The 21,769-nt window shown below is 44.6% G+C and overlaps 1 protein-coding gene across 1 annotated transcript in view; it reads right to left on the minus strand.

Annotated features, from left to right (window-relative positions):
- The window catches only part of jakmip1 (janus kinase and microtubule interacting protein 1), a gene marked incomplete at its 3' end in the record, with an annotated part of 80,684 nt that extends 59,648 nt beyond the window's left edge, over nt 1-21,036 (minus strand). Inside the window, exons 1-3 of the mRNA XM_081382523.1 lie at nt 20,904-21,036; nt 6,950-7,180; nt 1,487-1,981 (exon numbers count right to left, since the gene is read on the minus strand). Of these exons, the coding sequence (XP_081238649.1) occupies nt 1,487-1,981; nt 6,950-7,090 (636 nt within the window). The 5' untranslated portion in view covers nt 7,091-7,180; nt 20,904-21,036. The remainder of the gene's footprint in view (nt 1-1,486; nt 1,982-6,949; nt 7,181-20,903) is intronic.
- Nucleotides 21,037-21,769: the final 733 nt, after the last annotated feature.

Raw genomic sequence — 21,769 nt, forward strand, 5'->3', positions numbered from 1 at the left:
CAGTCTGTTGTGATTGATCTACTCTGCTCTGATTGGTCAGATGACCCAGTCTGTTGTGAGTGGTCTACTCTGCTCTGATTGGTCAGGATGACCCAGTCTGTTGTGATTGGTCTACTCTGCTCTGATTGGTCAGGATGACCCAGTCTGTTGTGATTGGTCTACTCTGCTCTGATTGGTCAGATGACCCAGTCTGTTGTGATTGGTCTACTCTGCTCTGATTGGTCAGATGACCCAGTCTGTTGTGATTGGTCTACTCTGCTCTGATTGGTCAGATGACCCAGTCTGTTGTGATTGGTCTACTCTGCTCTGATTGGTCAGATGACCCAGTCTGTTGTGATTGGTCTAATCTGCTCTGATTGGTCAGATGACCCAGTCGGTTGTGATTGGTCTACTCTGCTCTGATTGGTCAGATGACCCAGTCTGTTGTGAGTGGTCTACTCTGCTCTGATTGGTCAGATGGTCCAGTCTGTTGTGATTGGTCTACTCTGCTCTGATTGGTCAGATGGTCCGGTCTGTTGTGATTGGTCTACTCTGCTCTGATTGGTCAGATGACCCAGTCTGTTGTGAGTGGTCTACTCTGCTCTGATTGGTCAGATGGTCCAGTCTGTTGTGATTGGTCTACTCTGCTCTGATTGGTCAGATGACCCAGTCTGTTGTGATTGGTCTACTCTGCTCTGATTGGTCAGATGACCCAGTCTGTTGTGATTGGTCTACTCTGCTCTGATTGGTCAGATGGTCCAGTCGGTTGTGATTGGTCTACTCTGCTCTGATTGGTCAGATGACCCAGTCTGTGATTGGTCTACTCTGCTCTGATTGGTCAGATGACCCAGTCTGTTGTGATTGGTCTACTCTGCTCTGATTGGTCAGATGACCCAGTCTGTTGTGATTGATCTACTCTGCTCTGATTGGTCAGATGACCCAGTCTGTTGTGATTGGTCTACTCTGCTCTGATTGGTCAGATGGTCCAGTCTGTTGTGATTGGTCTACTCTGCTCTGATTGGTCAGATGACCCAGTCTGTTGTGATTGGTCTACTCTGCTCTGATTGGTCAGATGACCCAGTCTGTTGTGATTGGTCTACTCTGCTCTGATTGGTCAGATGACCCAGTCTGTTGTGAGTGGTCTACTCTGCTCTGATTGGTCAGATGACCCAGTCTGTTGTGAGTGGTCTACTCTGCTCTGATTGGTCAGATGGTCCAGTCTGTTGTGTTGTGGTCTACTCTGCTCTGATTGGTCAGATGGTCCAGTCTGTTGTGTTGTGGTCTACTTGTGATTGGGGAGACAATAACTTTATTTATGATTCACTTTGATCTTCAAAACTTTGCAGACCTTTTAAATTCACAAAAAGCTCTATTACACACTGCATGAAAGGGAATATCTAAAAAAGCCTAATAGGTTATGACTGTTTTATTAGCTCACATTAAACATTTGTGTCTACAGTTTTCTAATAGAGTATGAGCGTGAACTAACTTCATTCCTGCATCTTACCAGTCTCCGTATCTCCCTCTCGCTCTCGCGCTTGATCCTCTGGATCTCCTCGTGATGGGCCTGATGGGCGACTCTGAGATCGGCTGCTCGGGCCCGGTCCGCCTGCAGGGCGTTAGCGAGCGCCTCCTCCGCCTGCCTCCGCGAGGTCTTCGCCTCCTGCAGCTCCTGCGCGAGTCTGAGCTTCTCCGCCTCGTAGCTCCTCCGCGCCTCCTCGCGCGCCTCCTCCTTCAGGGCGCTGCGCAGCTCGCTGCTGGCCCCGTCCCGCAACACACACACCAGCGCCTGCAGCCGGGCCAGCTCGGTGTCTCGGAGCCGGGCCCCCCGGGCCAGCTCCGCCTCGTGCTGTCGGGACAGGCTCTCGCGCGCCAACGCCACCTCGCGCTGCTTCTCCTCGTGGAGCTTCACGCGCAGGTCGGTGAGCGCGACCGAGTGCTTGTGCTGCTCCGTCTCCCGCTGGGCCCGTAACTCCTGCAGGCGCTCCCGTAACTTACACACCTACACAACAACAACAGGTCCACATCAGCACTTCATATCACGCTTCTCACAAGGGAATCTCCTTCACTTCTTCAAGTCTGTGATAAGGGTTTTTAAAAGCATTTTATGGAGATTTATGGGGCCGATTTCCATTTGTATGTCAGATACCAATCTTTGAATTAAACAATTATAATTAAACTTGAAAAGTCCCTTATTCGTTTTAATCCATTTTTTATTTTCTTGTTTATTTTCAAGTTTTTCTTTTTCTAATCCATTTTATGTTCTTAAATGATTTTTCTTTAAATGAACTCTCTTTAAACCATTGTGTGAGAAGTGTGTTGTAGAGATAAACTCGCCTTGTCTAGAGTAGGGCATTATTAGAAAAAAAACAAAAAGGTATATTCTCTATAAAAACGTCCATAGTTCTTAGATATTATTTTATTTATTTATTTTGCACTGGTTAGTGGTTTTCCTGTAGTGGACCGCTAATCTGCTAAACATCTCCTAGTTTCACATTGACAGTCTGTCTCAGAACATTTTAAAACTAACTAACAGACACCCAGTACATACACAACCATGTGTTCAAACCGCACATGTCAAGGCATATGTAAAACACTCAAGTCACATGACATATCCTTCAGTGTTTCCAAACCAGTTGTATAACCTCATGTATAACTAAACATGTACTTAGCTAAAGACAAACCTGAGATATGTATCTTATCCGAGGTCAAACTGGGAGGCGTGATGTTTTCGGGCTGAATGTGTCTCAGTGACACTGTTTTAGTCTTACGTTGACTTACATTGAAACTATTTCAGTATTTGGCACATATTCTCCGGTCTTTGTTTCCAGCATTCGCAAAATGTCTTCATATTCCATCAATATTTTATAACCTTCAGGGTTTTATAATGGTTTAGAGAGAGGGATGAAAAGCAGTGAGCAAGCAATGATCTGGAAGGAATGAAACTGTGTGAAACCATTGTTTCTGAGACTGATTTGGCCAGTTCCAGAGACATGTTTGCATCATTTGATTATGTAAAATAAACCCTCTAATTCCATAAACTGCCACATTTGTCCTGGCGTTGCGACAGCGTTCAGGGTGTGGAGTTTCCTCTGGCACATGCTGGATTTATGATTCATCATAAACAGGCAAACAGAACTGAACTACAACTACCTTATTATTATTTTTAATATCTGAATCTGTTTAGTTGTTTGTAGCACAAAGAATGCATGCAAATCTGATTTAAACCACATTCATATATGGTTTACAATATGATTCAAGTTTTCAAAGCTGTATTTTAGGAAACGTGTTTCAGTCTGACTGTCAAATATAAAGTCTTTACTATTAGAAATGCACTAGTGAATATATCATTACGCTATTTCTACATCATTACGCTATTTCTAAATCATTACGCCATTTCTACATCATTATGCTATTTCTACGCCATTACGCTATTTCTACGTCATTACGCTATTTCTACTTCATTACGCAATTTCGACGTCATTACGCTATTTCTACGTCATTACGCTATTTCTACATCATTACGCTATTTCTACATCATTACGCTATTTCTACGTCATTACGCTATTTCTACATCATTATGCTATTTCTACGCCATTACGCTATTTCTACGTCATTACGCTATTTCTACTTCATTACGCAATTTCGACGTCATTACGCTATTTCTACGTCATTACGCTATTTCTACATCATTACTAGGGGTGTAAGAAAAAATCGATACACCTGAGTATCGCGATATTTTTTTTTTTTGCAATACTGTATCGATTTTCAAAAACGCAATATCGATTTTTTTTTTTTTTACGTCCAAAAATATTCATGGTAAGACCGTAAGACAGTGGTTCACGTTTATGTTGTTTCAATTCCTACCACTAGATAGCTATGCTGAGACGCACCACTAGTGTCCTCGCCAGGCTCGCCTATAACGGTGCGTGTCCACTGGACATTTTAGGATTGACAGCGGACCGGAGAAAGCGTTGAGAGCGACCGAGAGCGTCAAAAAGTTAGACAGTTCCTTTATACAAATATCAAGCGAAAAACGCAGTTGGCAGCCAATTGCTGTGAGGTTCGGGATGTGACGTCTGTCTTGAGAGTTTAAACATATGCAAATTGTGCTGGAGTTTATGCTGGATTTAGTGTGTAAATCATTTTGTTTACAAATTAGACGTTACGTTATATATATGTTAAATATTTCATTTTGGATGTGTTTATTGTGATTATATTGGCTGGCTTTATAAAAGTTTATACAATTGATAGGATATCTTTGCTTGGTGCATTTGGAAACAAAGCTTGTCTATTTCTAAATGTAATCGCGTGCATCGTTCACACCAAACGCGAAAAGAGCATCTGGCGCGAGTGATTTCAATGTTAAGTCAATGCAAAGACGCGTTTACGCGCGTCTGGAGGTCTTGCGGCACGAGGCGTTTAGCGCGGCGTGGTTCGCCTCATTCGCGCGTCCAGTTCTTTTAAAATCTTTTATCACATTAAACTTGATTTCAATATATGACACATTCATTTTGTTCACTTTCATCCACTTTCATTCATTTTCGTCCAGTTCACGTTGTTGTTTTGTATTGTGACAGGGGCTATGTACCTATTTTCTTTTATTATGGCCTACTTGAGCATATAAAAATTTGCTCACTAAGAACCTGTGAACCACAATCCCAAACTGGCAGTTTGATTTTCTGTGTACTGAATTGTTTACCTAAAGTAAACTTCTTTGACTTTTATGCACATCATGTCTTTTTTAAAATATTTTTAATATATTTTACTTTAAAAAAATCCCAATATATCGCCTTATGCACAGTATCGAAATATATTGCAATATATTGAATCGTGACCCATGTATCGTGATACGTATCGTATCGCCAGATTCTTGCCAATACACAGCCCTAGTCATTATGCTATTTGTCATTACGCTATTTCTACGTCATTACGCTATTTCTACATCATTACACTATTTCTACATCATTGCGCTATTTCTACGTCATTACGCTATTTCTACATCATTACGCCATTTCTACATCATTACGCTATACGTCATTACGCTATTTCTACGTCAATACGACATTTCTACATCATTACGCTATTTCTACGTCATTATGCTATACGTCATTACGCTATTTCTACGTCATTACGCTACTTCTACGTCATTACGCTATTTCTACGTCATTACGCCATTTCTACATCATTACGCTATTTCTACGTCATTACGCTATTTCTACGTCATTACGCTATACATCATTACACTATTTCTATGTCATTACGCTACTTCTGCGTCATCACGCTATTTCTACGTCATTACGCTATTTCTACATCATTACGCTATTTCTACGTCATTACGCTATTTCTACATCATTACGCTATACATCATTACACTATTTCTGTCATTACGCTACTTCTACGTCATTACGCTATTTCTACATCATTACGCTATTTCCACGTCATTACGCTATTTCTACGTCATTACGCTACTTCTACGTCATCACGCTATTTCTACGTCATTACGCTATTTCTACATCATTACGCTATTTCTACGTCATTACGCTATTTCTACATCATTATGCTACTTCTACGTCATTACGCTACTTCTACGTCATTACGCTATTTCTACGTCATTACGCTACTTCTACGTCATCACGCTATTTCTACGTCATTACGCCATTTCTACATCATTACGCTATTTCTACGTCATTACGCTATTTCTACGTCATTACGCTATTTCTAAGTCATTACGCTACTTCTACGTCATCACGCTATTTGAGTGTTTGAGTTTGTGTAAGTTTGTGTGTGTGTACCTTCCCTCTCTCCTGTAGTGTGTGTGTGTGCCTTCCCTCTCTCCTGTAGTTTGTTAGTGTGTGTGTGTGTGCCTTCCCTCTCTCCTGCAGTGTGTGTGTGTGTGTGTGTGTGTGTGTGTGTGTGAGTGTTTGTTAGTGTGCCTTCCCTCTCTCCTGCAGTGTGTGTGTGTGTGTGAGTGTGAGAGTGTGTGTGAGTGTGCCTTCCCTCTCTCCTGTAGTGTGTGTGTGTGTGTGTGTGTGTGTGTGTGTGTGTGTGTGTGTGTATGAGAGAGAGAGTGTGTGTGAGTGTGCCTTCCCTCTGTAGGATTGAAAATAATCCAAGATATTTTAAATGAACAAAGACATTTGCTTGTACTGTTCTCCACCCCCCTTTCACCACAAGGAGCATTTAAAGACACGGAGGGGCTGATAGTGATCTAGGCCTGTAGGCCAACATGTGTGTACTTTGGGGGTCGATGAATTGTCACACCTTTAGTACGGTGGGGGAAGTGTAATTATCTGATTGGTCAGTTTGAATGTCTCACATCTGGGTTTTAGTCACATGGTCAGGAAAGGATAAAAGAAGATTGAAACTGTTGCTCTGTCTCTTTTATGCTCTGGCTCTCTGATTCTCTGGGTGCCTTTCTTGGGGCTCTCTCTCTCCTCTTACCCTCTCTCTCTCTCTCTCTCTCTCTCTCTCTCTACCTCCTCCTTCCTCTTACCCTCTCTCTCTCTCTCTCTCTCTCTCTCTCTATCTCTCTATCTATCTATCTCTCAGGTAACATTTGCATGCTGGGTAAGATTAATGGTCTAAGTTATCATCATCTCATACATCTATTTTGTAACTATTTTAACTGTAACCATAACCATATTTTGTCATTAAACCTTTTCAATTACAACTAATGTGCTAACTAGTTTTGATTTGGTATTGTTTTTGAAGTGCTACCTACTGCAATACAATATTGTCCCTCTCTACAGCAACGCTCTCCCACATATTGAGCTCTTGTAACTGCGCTTATTTCCGTCGCTGGTATCAGTGGCAGTGGGTGGAATAGACAAGAAATGTGCCGTTTTCTCCCATCTTGCTAATAACATTTCTTTAGTCATTCGGCAGTCTTGCAGCTTGAACCCCTGCAGGAGAGCCACCGTTACACCTCTCTCCTGTAGTGTGTGTGTGTGTGTGTGTGTGTGTGTACCTTCCCTCTCTCCTGCTGCAGCTCGTTCTGTACATCGCTCAGTCGGCTCCTCAGCTCCTCATTGGCCTGTAGAGTCTCCGCCTCTGGCTTCCCGCGGCTCTTCTTGGGGGGCGGGGCTAAGGTGGGCGTGGTCGCAGCCATCCTCACAAACCAAGATCCTCCAGTCGAACCTCACGCCAGTCCTTCAGTGCCAGTGGAGACGGAGCCCAGCGCCGGCATCTTGCTCTTCTTCTGCGGGGAACGGAGAGTCTCAGTCAGTGTTCAGCTGTTCCTCTCGAGGAGAGCGAGGGTGTTGGCCTTACACACGCTCACGCATGACAGCTAACACCAACACACCCAAACACACGCTCACAAACACTCACATGTGCCATTTGTTCACTGGAATTTGGCTCCTAAGTGTGTGGCGTGTGTGTGTGCCGTGTGTGTGTGAAAAGGAGACGTTTAAGGGGGGAAATTCACAAGGCAAAATTTGATTTTAAATATAAGATAGAAGGCACTTTTAAAGTTCTCGTGTAGTCAATCATTTTATCCCTTACAACTTATCTCTGATCACACATGACATATTTAAACGTTTTTTCATTGAAAAAAAATTTTCTTCATGCCTTGAAATATCTTGAATGTAACTCGACACCCTCGCCTCATTTAGTATGCATGGTTCTATGAATATGCAGATGAGCCCCGCCTCCACTCCCTCACTCAGCTCAGAGATCCACTGGTTGACGATCACACGTTGATCTGATTGGTTACAAGGTAGTTTGTGACGTCAGAAACACCAGCGATTTCAAAGCGTGTGTTTGAGACTGTCTTTGGTTCACTGCAGTTTTAAGGAGGAAATACTCAGCAATGCTGTCGACTTATGAATTTACACATGGTTTGTCTTAAAGCATATTAAAAACACCACATAGACATATAAACTACATTTCACGAGTTCACACTTACAAATAAGTCAGATAGAATAAATGCGTATTTGGCGTGCTGTCCGAGGAGAGGGCTCCGGGCTCGGTATTCGGCCCGAACCCAGAGTACTCCCCCCGTATTCCTGGCTGTGAAAGAACAAGCCAAGAGTGAGGAGTCGGGGTGGTGGAGGGATGCTGAAAACTGTCAAGGAAGTTAGATGAGTTGACAGAGTGAATATATATGCTTCCTCTCATGCTGATAGGGTAGACATGGTAATTGTTTGATGAGTTGATTGATTACTTGATTATTTGAACGTGCTCCTCCCGAACTTTGTTAATAAAACATCATTAAAAGCTGGATTTTCACCACAGGGGAACTTTAACTGGTAATGTAAGACAGGCATGGGAGGGATTAAACACATTACTGGGTAAAATCCAAAGAAAAGGCTGATCGCTCTGTATTAATAGTCAAATGTTTATTAATGATTTTAATAATTTGTACAGTGGAAGGCATGATGGAAAGTGATGAGATATGCAAAAATCTCCCTGTAGAAACACCATTGGTCAGCAATGCGGATGATGTCACAGCAAGTCTTGTAAAGCTGAAGCCGAACGCTATAAAAGCTTGTCTTCTTAAAGATTGTGCTCTCAAGTAAAGGAGTTTCTATCAGTGATAACTGTCACGGTGTGGGTTTTGTGTCTTGTTCCTTGTTTTTGTCTGTCATGTAATTCCCTGCTTGTCATGTGATCCTGCCATGTGTCTTGTCCCATGTTCAACTGTTCCCCGTTATGTTGATTAGTCTTCCCAGGTGTTTCAGTTTACCACACCCCCTTGTTATCTTGTTTAGCTTGTTTTCCCTGTGTATATAACCCTGTCTGTTTTAGTAGGTGTTACGGAGTCCTTGTTTTGTTCACACCACTTCAGTTCCCTGTATTCCCAGTTTGTTTTCTGTTCTTGGATTGATATTTGGATTTTGACCTTTTTGCATGGAAGACTACGATTTGGATTACCTAATAAATAACTTACACTACATTTGGATCTTGCCTGTTCCTTGTGTGGATCGTGACAGAAGGACTCCGTCATGCAGAGATCCAGTAGTGTGAGTTCGAGCCTTTTTTCCCCAGCCACTGAACTGGAGAGGAGAGAGTACTTTAAAGGAACCCACCTTGTCATTTTCCGTGGAACCCGGGGAGGTCGCAGAGCAGGAGGTGGTCGAGTGGAGGTCCAGCATCACTCTCCACCATGGCCCCCATTCGATCCTGGGCTCGTGAGGGACGGACCGGAACCACCATCTCGCCGTCGCGGACGGAGAAGAGGGAGGAAGATCACGTCTGCCGATCCCGAGACTGTTCACGTCACGACTGCTGAGCCTGTGTCTTCGGACAAGATGGCCGCCGCCAAGCCTGTGTCTTCGGACAAGATGGCCACCGCCGAGCCTGTTCACGTCACGTCTGTCGAGCCTGTGTCTTCGGACAAGATGGCCGCCGCCGAGCCTGTTCACGTCACATTTTCCGAGCCTGTGTCTTCGGACAAGATGGCCGCCGCTGAGCCTGGGTCTTTGGACAAGATGGCCACCGCTGAGCCTGGGTCTTTGGACAAGATGGCCAACGCTGAGCCTGGGTCTTTGGACAAAATGGCCACCGCTGAGCCTGGGTCTTTGGACAAGATGGCCACCGCTGAGCCTGGGTCTTTGGACAAAATGGCCACCGCTGAGCCTGGGTCTTTGGACAAGATGGCCACCGCTGAGCCTGGGTCTTTGGACAAAATGGCCACCGCTGAGCCTGGGTCTTTGGACAAGATGGCCACCGCTGAGCCTGGGTCTTTGGACAAAATGGCCACCGCTGAGCCTGGGTCTTTGGACAAGATGGCCGCTGCTGAGCCGGAGCCAGTGTCTGTTCCTGAGCCGGAGCCAGTGTCTGTTCCTGAGCCGGAGCCAGTGTCTGTTCCTGAGCCGGAGCCAGTGTCTGTTCCTGAGCCGGAGCCAGTGTCTGTTCCTGAGCCGTAGCCAGTGTCTGTTCCTGAGCCGGAGCCAGTGTCTGTTCCTGAGCCGGAGCCAGTGTCTGTTCCTGAGCCGGAGCCAGTGTCTGTTCCTGAGCCGGAGCCAGTGTCTGTTCCTGAGCCGGAGCCAGTGTCTGTTCCTGAGCCGGAGCCAGTGTCTGTTCCTGAGCCGGAGCCAGTGTCTGTTCCTGAGCCGGAGCCAGTGTCTGTTCCTGAGCCGGAGCCAGTGTCTGTTCCTGAGCCGGAGCCAGTGTCTGTTCCTGAGCCGGAGCCAGTGTCTGTTCCTGAGCCGGAGCCAGTGTCTGTTCCTGAGCCGGAGCCAGTGTCTGTTCCTGAGCCGGAGCCAGTGTCTGTTCCTGAGCCGGAGCCAGTGTCTGTTCCTGAGCCGGAGCCAGTGTCTGTTCCTGAGCCGGAGCCACTGTCTGTTCCTGAGCCGGAGCCAGTGTCTGTTCCTGAGCCGGAGCCAGTGTCTGTTCCTGAGCCTGTGTCTGTTCCTGAGCCTGTGTCTGTTCCTGAGCCAGTTCCTGTGTCTGTTCCTGAGCCTGTGTCTGTGTCTGTGTTTGTGTTTGTGTCTGTATTTGTGTCTGTGTCTGTTCCTGAGCCTGTGTCTGTGTCTGTGTCTGTGTCTTGTTCCTTGTTTGTGTCTGTGTCTGTTCCTGAACCTGAGCCTGTGGTGCCAGTTCCAGTGCCTGAGCCGGTGGTGCCAGTTCCAGTGCCCAGGCCGGTGGTGCCAGTTCCAGTGCCCGAGCCGGTGGTGCCAGTTCCAGTGCCCGAGCCGGGGGTGCCAGTTCCAGTGCCCGAGCCGGTGGTGCCAGTTCCAGTAGTTCCAGTGCCTGAGCCGGTGGTGCCAGTTTCAGTGCCTGAGCGGGTGGTACCAGTTCCAGTTCCAGTACCAGTTCCAGTGCCTGAGCCGTTGGTGCCAGTTCCAGTTCCTGAGCCATTGGTGTCTGTTCCAGTTCCTGTGCCGTGGCCACCCGAGGGGTCTTCACCGCCGTGGCCGCCCGAGGGGTCTTCACCGCCGTGGCCGCCCGAGGGGTCTTCACCGCCGTGGCCGCCCGAGGGAAAGTATCCACCCTGGCCGCCCGATGGACGATCGTCTCCGCCCTGGCCGCCCGAGTCTGTTCCAGTTCCGGAGCCGTTGGTGCCAGTTCCAGTGCCTGAGCCGGTGGTGCCAGTTCCAGTGCCTGAGCCGGTGGTGCCAGTTCCACCGCCCGAGGGGTCGTCTCCGCCCTGGCCGCCCGAGGGAAAGTCTCCGCCCTGGCCGCCCGAGGGAAAGTCTCCGCCCTGGCCGCCCGAGGGAAAGTCTGCTCCGCCCTGGCCGCCCGAGGGAAAGTCTGCTCCGCCCTGGCCGCCCGAGGGAAAGTCTGCTCCGCCCTGGCCGCCCGAGGGAAAGTCTGCTCCGCCCTGGCCGCCCGAGGGAAAGTCTGCTCCGCCCTGGCCGCCCGAGGGAAAGTCTGCTCCGCCCTGGCCGCCCGAGGGAAAGTCTGCTCCGCCCTGGTCGCCCGATGGACTGTCTGCTCCGCCCTGGCCGCCCGAGGGAGAGTCTCTGCCCTGGCCGCCTGATGAATGGTCATCTCCGCCCTGGTCGCCCGATGGACTGTCTGCTCCGCCCTGGCCACCCGAGGGAGAGTCTCCGCCCTGGCCGCCTGATGAATGGTCATCTCCGCCCTGGCTGCCTGATGGACTGTCACTCCCTATCCCCGTTTCCCTCCATGGACCTGGCCCTCCATCCCTCCCCCTGATCCTCCACCAGTCCACCTCCCGCCCTGGACTCTTGTTTTGTGTTTTGGGTTTTGTGGTCTTGGAGTGTCTGGTAGCCACTCCGTAGGGGGGGGGTTATGTCACGGTGTGGGTTTTGTGTCTTGTTCCTTGTTTTTGTCTGTCATGTAATTCCCTGCTTGTCATGTGATCCTGCCATGTGTCTTGTCCCATGTTCAACTGTTCCCCGTTATGTTGATTAGTCTTCCCAGGTGTTTCAGTTTACCACACCCCCTTGTTATCTTGTTTAGCTTGTTTTCCCTGTGTATATAACCCTGTCTGTTTTAGTAGGTGTTACGGAGTCCTTGTTTTGTTCACACCACTTCAGTTCCCTGTATTCCCAGTTTGTTTTCTGTTCTTGGATTGATATTTGGATTTTGACCTTTTTGCATGGAAGACTACGATTTGGATTACCTAATAAATAACTTACACTACATTTGGATCTTGCCTGTTCCTTGTGTGGATCGTGACAATAACACTATGGACATCTCAATGATTAGGCCTGTGCCAAAAAAGCCAGGTGTATTTAAAAGCATGGAGTGAGTTTTAGCCAGTCATGTGACCTCCACTCTATTATCCGATTTGCAGATTCATCGGCACCGACCGCTGATTTCTGGAACTATCGGTTATGTCAATTACACGACACAAGAGCGCCCTCTAGAGGCCAGATCAGCACTGCCACGCCTCTGCTGTTGGGCCTGAGACGCTACTCTGCACTGAGAGGAATCAGAGGATGGTGAGACACTTCCGACACTGAAAATCTACTACAGAACACATAAAATAACCAGTTTGATGACTAGATGCAGTAAAGCGCTATACTGCAGCTTCCAAACACTTGGATATGCGCCTAACAATAGCACACATTTAGTTAGAGCGAGCGGCCGTGTAAAGTTGCTACTATTGTACACGTTACACCTGCAAACACACGCTTGTACGACCGTCGTGATCTGCTTCTGGAAACTGGTCTCATAGTGTTGATATTTAAAGAGGGTCAGGGTTTCAGTGCCATTAAATATGATTACAAAAATGCTGTAGAAGTATTGTTCAATGTTACCTGTTAATTTCAACATTTACTACATTTATAAAACTAAAGTTTAGTTAACGCACTACAGTAACTAACATCAATGAAATGTGTGTTCACACACACACACACACACACACACACACACACGTCTCCCAGATGTCCAGGCCGTCTGCAGATACTGTGAGAAACATCAAAGATCCAGAGTAACTGCAGGGGAATAAAGCCTCTTTATTGGGTAATAAAGTAAATCGCTGGAAGTCAAATATAAAAAAACAAAACTATGAACTCTTTTCCTTAAAAACACACAGAGAAGAGAGAGCTTCTCATAAACATGCTATTTTAAGCGTTATAAAGCGACACCAGGGTTATTAATGTTTACATAAATTAGCTGTTAAAAATAACAAAACAAAAAAAAATGGAAAAAAATGAAATGAAAACAAATTAAACCTAAATGCATGCATTTAAATAAAAACTAAAACTTCATTTTTTTTAAACTCACAACAAAATCACTAAAATATAAACTGAAATTAAAAAAAAATATATATAACTGAAAACTAACAAACTATGATAGTATATAAATCACAGTAAAACAAAAAAAAACTCATGAAAATATGAATGACATTGCAGTAAAATATCAAACCGAGTGGCATATGCAAACACACAGCTTTTCTCAGAAATAATTGCAACCACAAATACTACATTTTAAAGTCTGATTTAAGCGTCTCTGTACCAACAAACGCAGAACAAATTCACCCTGGGAAAACAGAGCAAACTCACTCCAGTAAAGCACTGCCATCACACGAGCCACTTCTGCCGACCTTTGAAACTTTAATGGCCTGATATCGTTAGCACTTAATCTAAACAGCAGTGTTATCTCTGCACATTCAAATGAATGCAGCCGCTCTCTGGTCATGGGTGAGCCCGTCATGTGACCCTGAGGAGATCATGTGACTTCTCGTGGAGAGTTGGAGTAAGTAGATTAAAGCCTTACAGATGCAGGACTGGTTTCCATTGCTCTGGAAAGTTCTGCTAGGGTGTAGCAGTGTTGACACAGCAAACACTACTGTGTGTCTGAGGGCTGCAAAACCTGCGATCTTAGTGAAATGTGATCAAATAAAGGACTCTGGGCACATATTTGACAGTCAGAGATAATCAACCAGGCACATTCAAATGATGTTACATTAACCAGACAAAATGTTCATTGTAACCACCACAATACCTTATTTATACCATATTTATTACAGAACTTTGAAGGTAACATGGATTTATCCGACACATAAAAACAGCAAATATATAAAAGGTTTCACACAAAATATTAAACTAGTGTTCTACATCAAAAACTAACTCTAATCTAATAACACTAACATGACAACTTGCCCTGATGTGACCTTTAGAAAACGTCTCGGGGTACGACTGTAACCCTTGGGCACATAGGCGGGTCTAGGGTGAAGATGGCTTTAACTCTCCCAGGGGCAAACTCCCGGCACCAGACACATAGAGAGGGCCTGGAGGTCCCCCGCTGTCTCGAGAGAAGTGATGGCCAGGAGAAAAGCCATCTTGAGCGTCAGAGTTTTATCTGAGGCCGACTCCAGGGGTTCGAAGGGGGCCAAGGACAGCCCTTCGAGATCCACGGCTAGATCCCAGGTCGGCATGGGGGAACCGTACGACCAGCTGATGCGTGGAAAGCCACAATGGCAGCCACGTCACGTCCCCGAGTGTGGACGCGGTAAGACCAGCAGAGAGGCGATCTCCAGCACTGTTAACTGGGTCCATGCCACGCTCTCTGCACAAACTGGTGAAAACGTTTAATTTCTCGATCGCTCCCTCCAGGGGGGGTCAGCCCTCCGAGGCCCCGCTGGAGTTAGGACCTCTTTCCCGAAGCCTGAAGTACGGCCCTCAGATCCCTCTTCTTATCTGGAGGCTTCGGGCGAGAACAAGCTCTTTGAGCTCGTGAAGCAACGCTCTCTCTGTTCCTGCCTGTGCGAGGAGCTCGTGGACGGCTGAGACCCCTGCCGGCATCCTTCTGAGATCTCCAGCGACGAGGGAGATCTGCTTGAAGGCTGCAGATTGTTTCTTCGCCTCCTGAAACCTGTGGACGACCGCATTAACGGCATCGCCGAACAGGCCAGAAGGCGAGAGCGGGGCATCAAGGAGGAAAGCCCTGTCCTTCTCCTCGATGCCAGACAGAGATGTCTCTCCGTTGCTGCCATGGAGCGGCCGATGGCCCAGGGACGTCATCAGGGACAGAAAAGTAGAAGCAGAAGTAGTACGGCAGGGTCTCTCAACCCCAATATATTGCTGTACCTGTGCTGCAGAAAGCTCTTGTCCAACTTGCTTTTAACATGCGCTTCTTGCCTTTCACGTGGCCAGCTGATGTTGAGTGTGTCAACTCACAGCGCGAGTCAACCTCTACGAGCTCCTCGTACGCGGGGACATGAAGCGGCCAGCTTTCTTCAACCTATGCGGAGCACATCCACTTCCTCAGAAGCAGAAAGCTCAAGCAACGGACTCTCACCTCGAGCGGAAGAAGCTGCTGGACGGCTTCCACACGGAGTGCGAGAGCATCAGCTCCATCTGAGAGCCCCGATCTGAGCCGCGGCTCCCTCCAGAGTATACGAGCAGCATACACAAAGATCGTGTGTGTCCCCACCCGTGATGAATCTCGGACAGGGGTGCACACACTGTCTAAACTACTCGCTCGCCATTTTTCACTATGAATAACTCCAAACAGACAGACAGCAGTAAATCAGACAGAGTCACAGAGCAGAAAGCTAACTCAGTTGTGTGCCGGCGTCTCTTTGTAGCTTCAGTGTATGCCGTCACAAGCTACACCAGAACGCAGCGGCAATCAGGATTGGATTAGTTTCATTCGTACAGACGCGTTACGCTAAGGACTTTCCTGACAGGACGTTCTCAGGACGTTACGCAAGTTTCGTTACCGACGCAGTGCAAGTAGTGTTGCTTTCGGCAACGAAAATTATGATGAAATATTGTCGTCAACGAACCGTTATCACCTGACGAAAACGAGACGAGACGAGACGTAAATGCTGGTGATGTGACGATGACTAAAATACATGTATAATGCAATATTGTTGACGAATAAAAACAAGACTAAATGTGGTTTACAAAAAAAAAACTATGCTAAAATGTCTCTTCATTTTCGTTGAGCAAAACGAGACGAGACGAAATGTTATAACGTCACGACGAATGAGAGAGTTGTGCGTGAACCCATAGCTTTGTCGGGTTTAAATTCTGGTTTGCGATCTGGTCACCCGATCAGCGAATTTAACAATATTAATCCATTAGTTATTCTATTAAAATGTCTCATTGATATATTTAACACATTCATAATCATTATTTTGCCGGTTCTTTGTGACAGCTATATGTTACTGGCAGCGTCTCTGGTTACATGAACGGGTCACCGCATCAGCGCCAGAACATGGAGATTTTGTCAAATGTTTGTTTCATGTCAAATTCTTTTTAACACAGTTTGTGCTTGTTATATCAGACATAGGGCGCGTCAAGTTTAGTTGTAAAGCGCGTTCCACACGCACGGGTGATTTTTAGTTTCACTTTCTCTGGCAGCGCAATCTCAAACATAGCCTAAACATCTCGCCCTTGTGGAGGATGAAATCCGCTCTTCAGACCAATTTACATCAAGTAGAAGATATCATAAAGAGATCGATGGTCTCTTTCCTGCTCGTGTCCCACATCCCTCTCAGAGCGCAGTGGTAGTCTATATCATGCGTCTTTGTGTGGAAATATAAAACGAGTTTTTATTTTTTTATTTTTTTAAATAACCCCCCTACCACTGCTGAAGTTGGTCCATTACCGCGGTGGTAAAAAAAAAACTGCCACCGTCACAGCCCTAAATATACTATAATAAGATAACCTTGTTTGAAATTCTATATTGACTGGGTTAAATAGAATTGCATTACTAAAAAGAGACAAAAATATAATTTTCATTGACTAAAACTAGACTAAAATGTCATCAGTTTTCGTCGACTAAAACTTGACTAGACTAAAAAGAGTATGAACGTGACTAAAACTAATAAAAACTAAAACGACAGCTTGACACAAAGACTAGACTAAAACTAAAATTAAAACAGGCCGCCAAAAACAACACTAAGTGCAAGTCCCCTTGAAAGGGAACACACCCTGAGAACGCTGATCAAGCTCTGTGTGTAGAGCTAGTGTTAGTGTTAAACTCCTGCAGTCTGTGTGGTAGAAGATGTCTATACACATGCAGAACAGGTCTGAAAAAGTTAATTATATTATAAAGTTTACCCTTTCCCCTGGCCAGACTAAAGTCCTCTCTACCCCACATCCCCTTCCAACAGCCCCTAGTGGAAGATCGGTTGGATAAAACCAAATAGGATATGTGTGTGCTGTGGTAGACTGACACATGGCGACTGATAACAGAGGTCGGTCCGCTTGCTGTGTCTGTCGAGGAGATCTACAGCTCGACACGTGCTCTGGGCCCTGACAGTCAAAGGCCCCGGCCCCCGTTACTCAGTCCAATATCCAGCCGAGGTCGGTGTACACAACAGCTACACACTCTTAAAACTAAAGGTTCTTCACTGGCATTTATGCTTCCATAAAGAACCTTTAACATTCCTTTCAACAAAAGGTTCTTTATAGAGGAAAAGGGTTCTTTAGATTATTAAAATGTTCTTCACACTGAGACAATGTGGCAGTGGTCCCCATACTGGGGTACGAGAGGAGACAGAGGTGTACGCCAACAAAACACTGAGTTTAATTCCACCACACCTTAAAATAACATTAAAGCAGGGGGTCATACGCATGGCATCCAGTCGGATTAGCTCATCTCCAGTGGTTCACCCGTCAGACTGTGAGCAGACTCTGCTGCCTCAGCGAATCACGTCGGCCGCTCTCCACAGTGAGCTCTGTGTGTAGCACACATATAGACCGATTTAAGTCTCAGTCTCTCTTTGATACAGAAACACTGTGTGAGTTATTTTTAATGTTGATGATATATTTCAATGGGCAAGAATGCAATTTTCCTGAATATCCACAGGATTGCAAATGTGGCACTGATTTTATACAACAGTTCAGCAAACAAAACGGTAAAATTAAGTGATGTACATGTTAAACGCAGTATTGTCAGCTCTGTTTATCAACAGAATAGTAGTTCGAGTGAAAGCCACAGCGGTGTTTCTTTAGCGGACGAGTCTGCAGCGTTGAAGGAGTCGGGAGAGTCCACAGCTCTGTTTACATTACACATGTGAATTTAAACTGTGCGCAAATTTGGAATATCTCATAAAAATATTGGTCGAGCGATATTGCTTTTATGATGGCCGATGGCGATATCTTACAGAGCAGAGTGGCCGATGTAAAGCCATTATATATAATATATACACTTTATATTTATTTGAATTAGGCTAATATTGAATAAATTAGAAATAAATAATTTGAAAATTAATTAAAAATAAATATCTAAATGATACAGACTTACTTTAGATTGTAACTTCTTGATTCTTCAGTCACAAATAAAGAAATTGTTGGAAAAAATATGAATAAAAAGGAAGTAAACACTGTAGGATGACCATCAGGGCACTCAGTAATACATCTGAGTTTGATTGAGATGGTAAGCACTTATATTTCCTGAAATAAAGATGAGGGAACACTTTGTTTAACAGTTTTATCTTGGAAGGTATTAGACAAATTTGTTTACTGAGTGTGAGTAGGAGCTGTCCATGAGCTAGGAGAAACTTTTGCTAAGTATTCTGATTAATTATATTGTCATTTTGCCTCCACGTCCCCCCGATCGCCCGCGAGCTTCTCCTCCTGTCCATACGGTAATCTCTCTACTGTGCGACAGAGAGTCGTGTGGTTATGACGCAATCGTTAGCCTACTTTTACAAAAACTGCTTCTACAGGGCCATAACGTAAGATACAAGGTAATAGAGCCTTTTATACATTTTCGTGTTTGTTTGTCGCCTCAGATGTAAAGTTATTCACCTCATTTTATCAAAGTGACGCCAAAATGAATGGGAGTCAATGGAATGCTAACAACGAGTGATGGTCCGCTAGCCAATGGCGGCGCCAGGGAAGCTTCAGTGTTTTCCGGAACATTGCCCCTCTGGTTTAACAGGGAATGAAGACGGAGAATGTGAGCGCTGTGTGCAAAATAAGAGTCCTACTTCCAATACATCGGCCAAACAGAAAAGATTATAAATTATATATTATCTCAGATGATATATCGACTGCCTGTGAGATCAGATGTGTGAGAACGATTACTTAGGCTATTTCATTACATTAACTCGCTTATTTTATTTTTTCTGTCTTTAATTTGCTTATTTAATTACTTTGTTTCATATATGACAATATTTTTCTATTTTGCTAGCAAAGGTGAAGTGTTCATTAATAAATCAGGTTATTTCCCAGTAGTGAGGTAAAAAAAATAGCCTAATCATTAGTGTATCTAACAATATCTGTTCTATCATGTCTGTAGTGATGTTAAATGAAGCGTTAAAAACTGAAGAGTGTTTCGACATGTCAGTGGGAAATGTACGGACACGTATGATCACATATGACATACTTCTGCACGAGACGAGAACACGTTTTTATCATTTCTTGGGTCAAGAAAGAGTCGCACGATATTCTTCCTCTCTAAAGCTACTGTGAAGTCCACAGTAATGATGCTTTCCTGTCACACATCACATTCACTCTTCAGTAAGACCACAGAACACAGGTTATGTGTTTACAGGAGACATCGAGCTAAGGGCTGAAATCTGGCGGAGTCGATCGGCTTGTGACTTTACTGTGATGAAGATAAACGGGTTAGCGTGTTTACATGAGCACTGCTACTTGTTCAGTATAACCGGGTTAGGAGCGCGCATGTGAACTTATTCCCTGAAGGTGAAGTGAAACTGGCAGGTTTGGGCATCTGTCGCTGAATTAATGGGGTATTCTCTCAGAGACTATCTTAATTTACTGGATTAATATTTATTTTATTGACCATACATTAATAACAGTGAAAAAGAATGAGAAGAATCAATATTTCTTGTTAAATAAGTAGTTGTTTGTGCTTCTGATTTCCACAGATGACTGATTTGTGCTGTGTTCAGGCCTAAACACTGTTATTAGGCCTATATTAGTGACACTATTATTATACATTTGTAATTGTACTGTTATTAGTGTTATTAAATGATTTGTTAATGTGCTCTTGAAATCAAACAAAATGCTGACAAAATTATGCCGTTTTCATCTTGGCTCAAACAGCAACTGTCGGCCTATAAGAATGTGTGTGTTATAACACTTGACGATTGGTGAATAGATCACCCTGATATTTAATTAATGTGGGACGTCGTTTTGTAGCCGGTTTTAAAAACATTTTCATTGAGGATCTCAATCCATGTCGTAATGAAATTAGGCAAGTTCCTAATATTAATAACACTAGCCTTATAATAATAGTAATAACGATAATAACAATAAATGAATACATGACGAGGCAACGATCGTCTTGCAATGATTGGACGAACATGTTTTGGTCCTGAGACCTGTTTTAATATCTGACCACTTCTTGCTATGAAGAGTTTCATCCAGTGTAAGAGAGTGTAGTTCAGTTTCTTGGAAAGAACAATATGTGCTAACAGAATTCACAAAAATGTTTTGATCTGGTGGTGTGAAACAAACATCCAAAACCACTGATAGAGAAAGCACACATTTGAAGGCTAACTGGACTTTCATAGAACTGAGATATAGACCTTGTGAGAAGTCCTCTGTGTGACAACTAGCCCCAGTCTCCGAAGCTGAGCATAACTATGGGAAATATATTCAGATCTTGCAGAAATTCCCTGTATTTCCCGGTTTTCCCTCAGTGTGGGAGCCAGTGCAGGGCATCCAGAGCCGTGATGAGCAGAACCACACCCACAGACACAGAACCACTGCAGAGAAACATCTGTGATCATCACACACACACACACACACCGCTGACGTCATCGTGACTGACAGCTGTCTAAGTCTGGATCCACAGCGTTCACACATTCACACACACACACGACACGCTCACACACACACGCTCAGTCACTGTTAAATATGGGTGTGATGATGTTGCGAGCGCGAGCGGGATCAATAAACTCTCTCCGGTCAAAGTGACGAGACGACAAATTCATTCATAACGCCATACAGCCATTCGCATACAGTTATGTATTGTATTATACAGATACTCCCACACAGCAGTGCGCGTGCCGGCGGATCAAGCGGAACAGTGCACGTTATCCAGGTTCTAAATGAGCATTTGTTGTACGATACCCAGTGAGTTGCCGGAGGGTCTCAGGTGTCCGCGGGCAGGCCGAACACGAGCGCTGGATCCCCGCAGAGGAACACGCTGGTCCCGGGAGTGTGGATGAGGCTGTCGAGGATGTTACAGTGGGGGAAAGCGTTACATTAGTCTCCACTCTCCACCACTACACACACATCCGAGAGAAACCCGACTTCCCAATCCTACTACTGTGAAGGTCTCGTTTTAATATTCATGAGCAACGCTGTCGCTATTGGAAGGAAGCGATGCAACGTCAACACTGTGTAGACTAGTTAATATAAATGAGCCAAGCGATAGACTGTAGCGCATGCCAGCTTTAAAAAATACTAAATAAAAAATAATAATAAATATATATATATAAATTATATATAAATATAAACTTGTGCAGTGTACTTCAATGTACAGTCAGAAATGCAATGTAGGCTACACATAGAAAAACAGACAGCCAGGGGGAGGCTAAACATTATATAAATACTCACAAACAAAGAGTTTTAATTGCTTTCTTATGATGTGAATGAAATCTAGACAAATCTTGTATTTTTCTTACATGAGCACCATGCCAAAATAAGTGAAACAAGGTTTCAGCCAATGTATTGCAAAAGAACAGTTCAAATCAATAATCTTTTTTTAATTTAACAAGAACATTAATTACTGGGTAGTATCTGTTTAAGATTTTGAAAGTTATTTCCTTAATTTTATTTACCAATAAATGTTTGTATGGTAGAGTCCAGATGGCCTTCCGTAATAAACCTTCCACCAGTCTATGTTAGCTTTAATATTCATAAACCTTCGTCATAGTACAACATAGAAGGACGTCATCCAAAACTATCAAAAAATGTAAAAAAAATTATACAAA

This window comes from Scardinius erythrophthalmus, assembly GCF_964197995.2.
Source record: "Scardinius erythrophthalmus genome assembly, chromosome: 13".
Classification (NCBI taxonomy): domain Eukaryota; kingdom Metazoa; phylum Chordata; class Actinopteri; order Cypriniformes; family Leuciscidae; genus Scardinius; species Scardinius erythrophthalmus.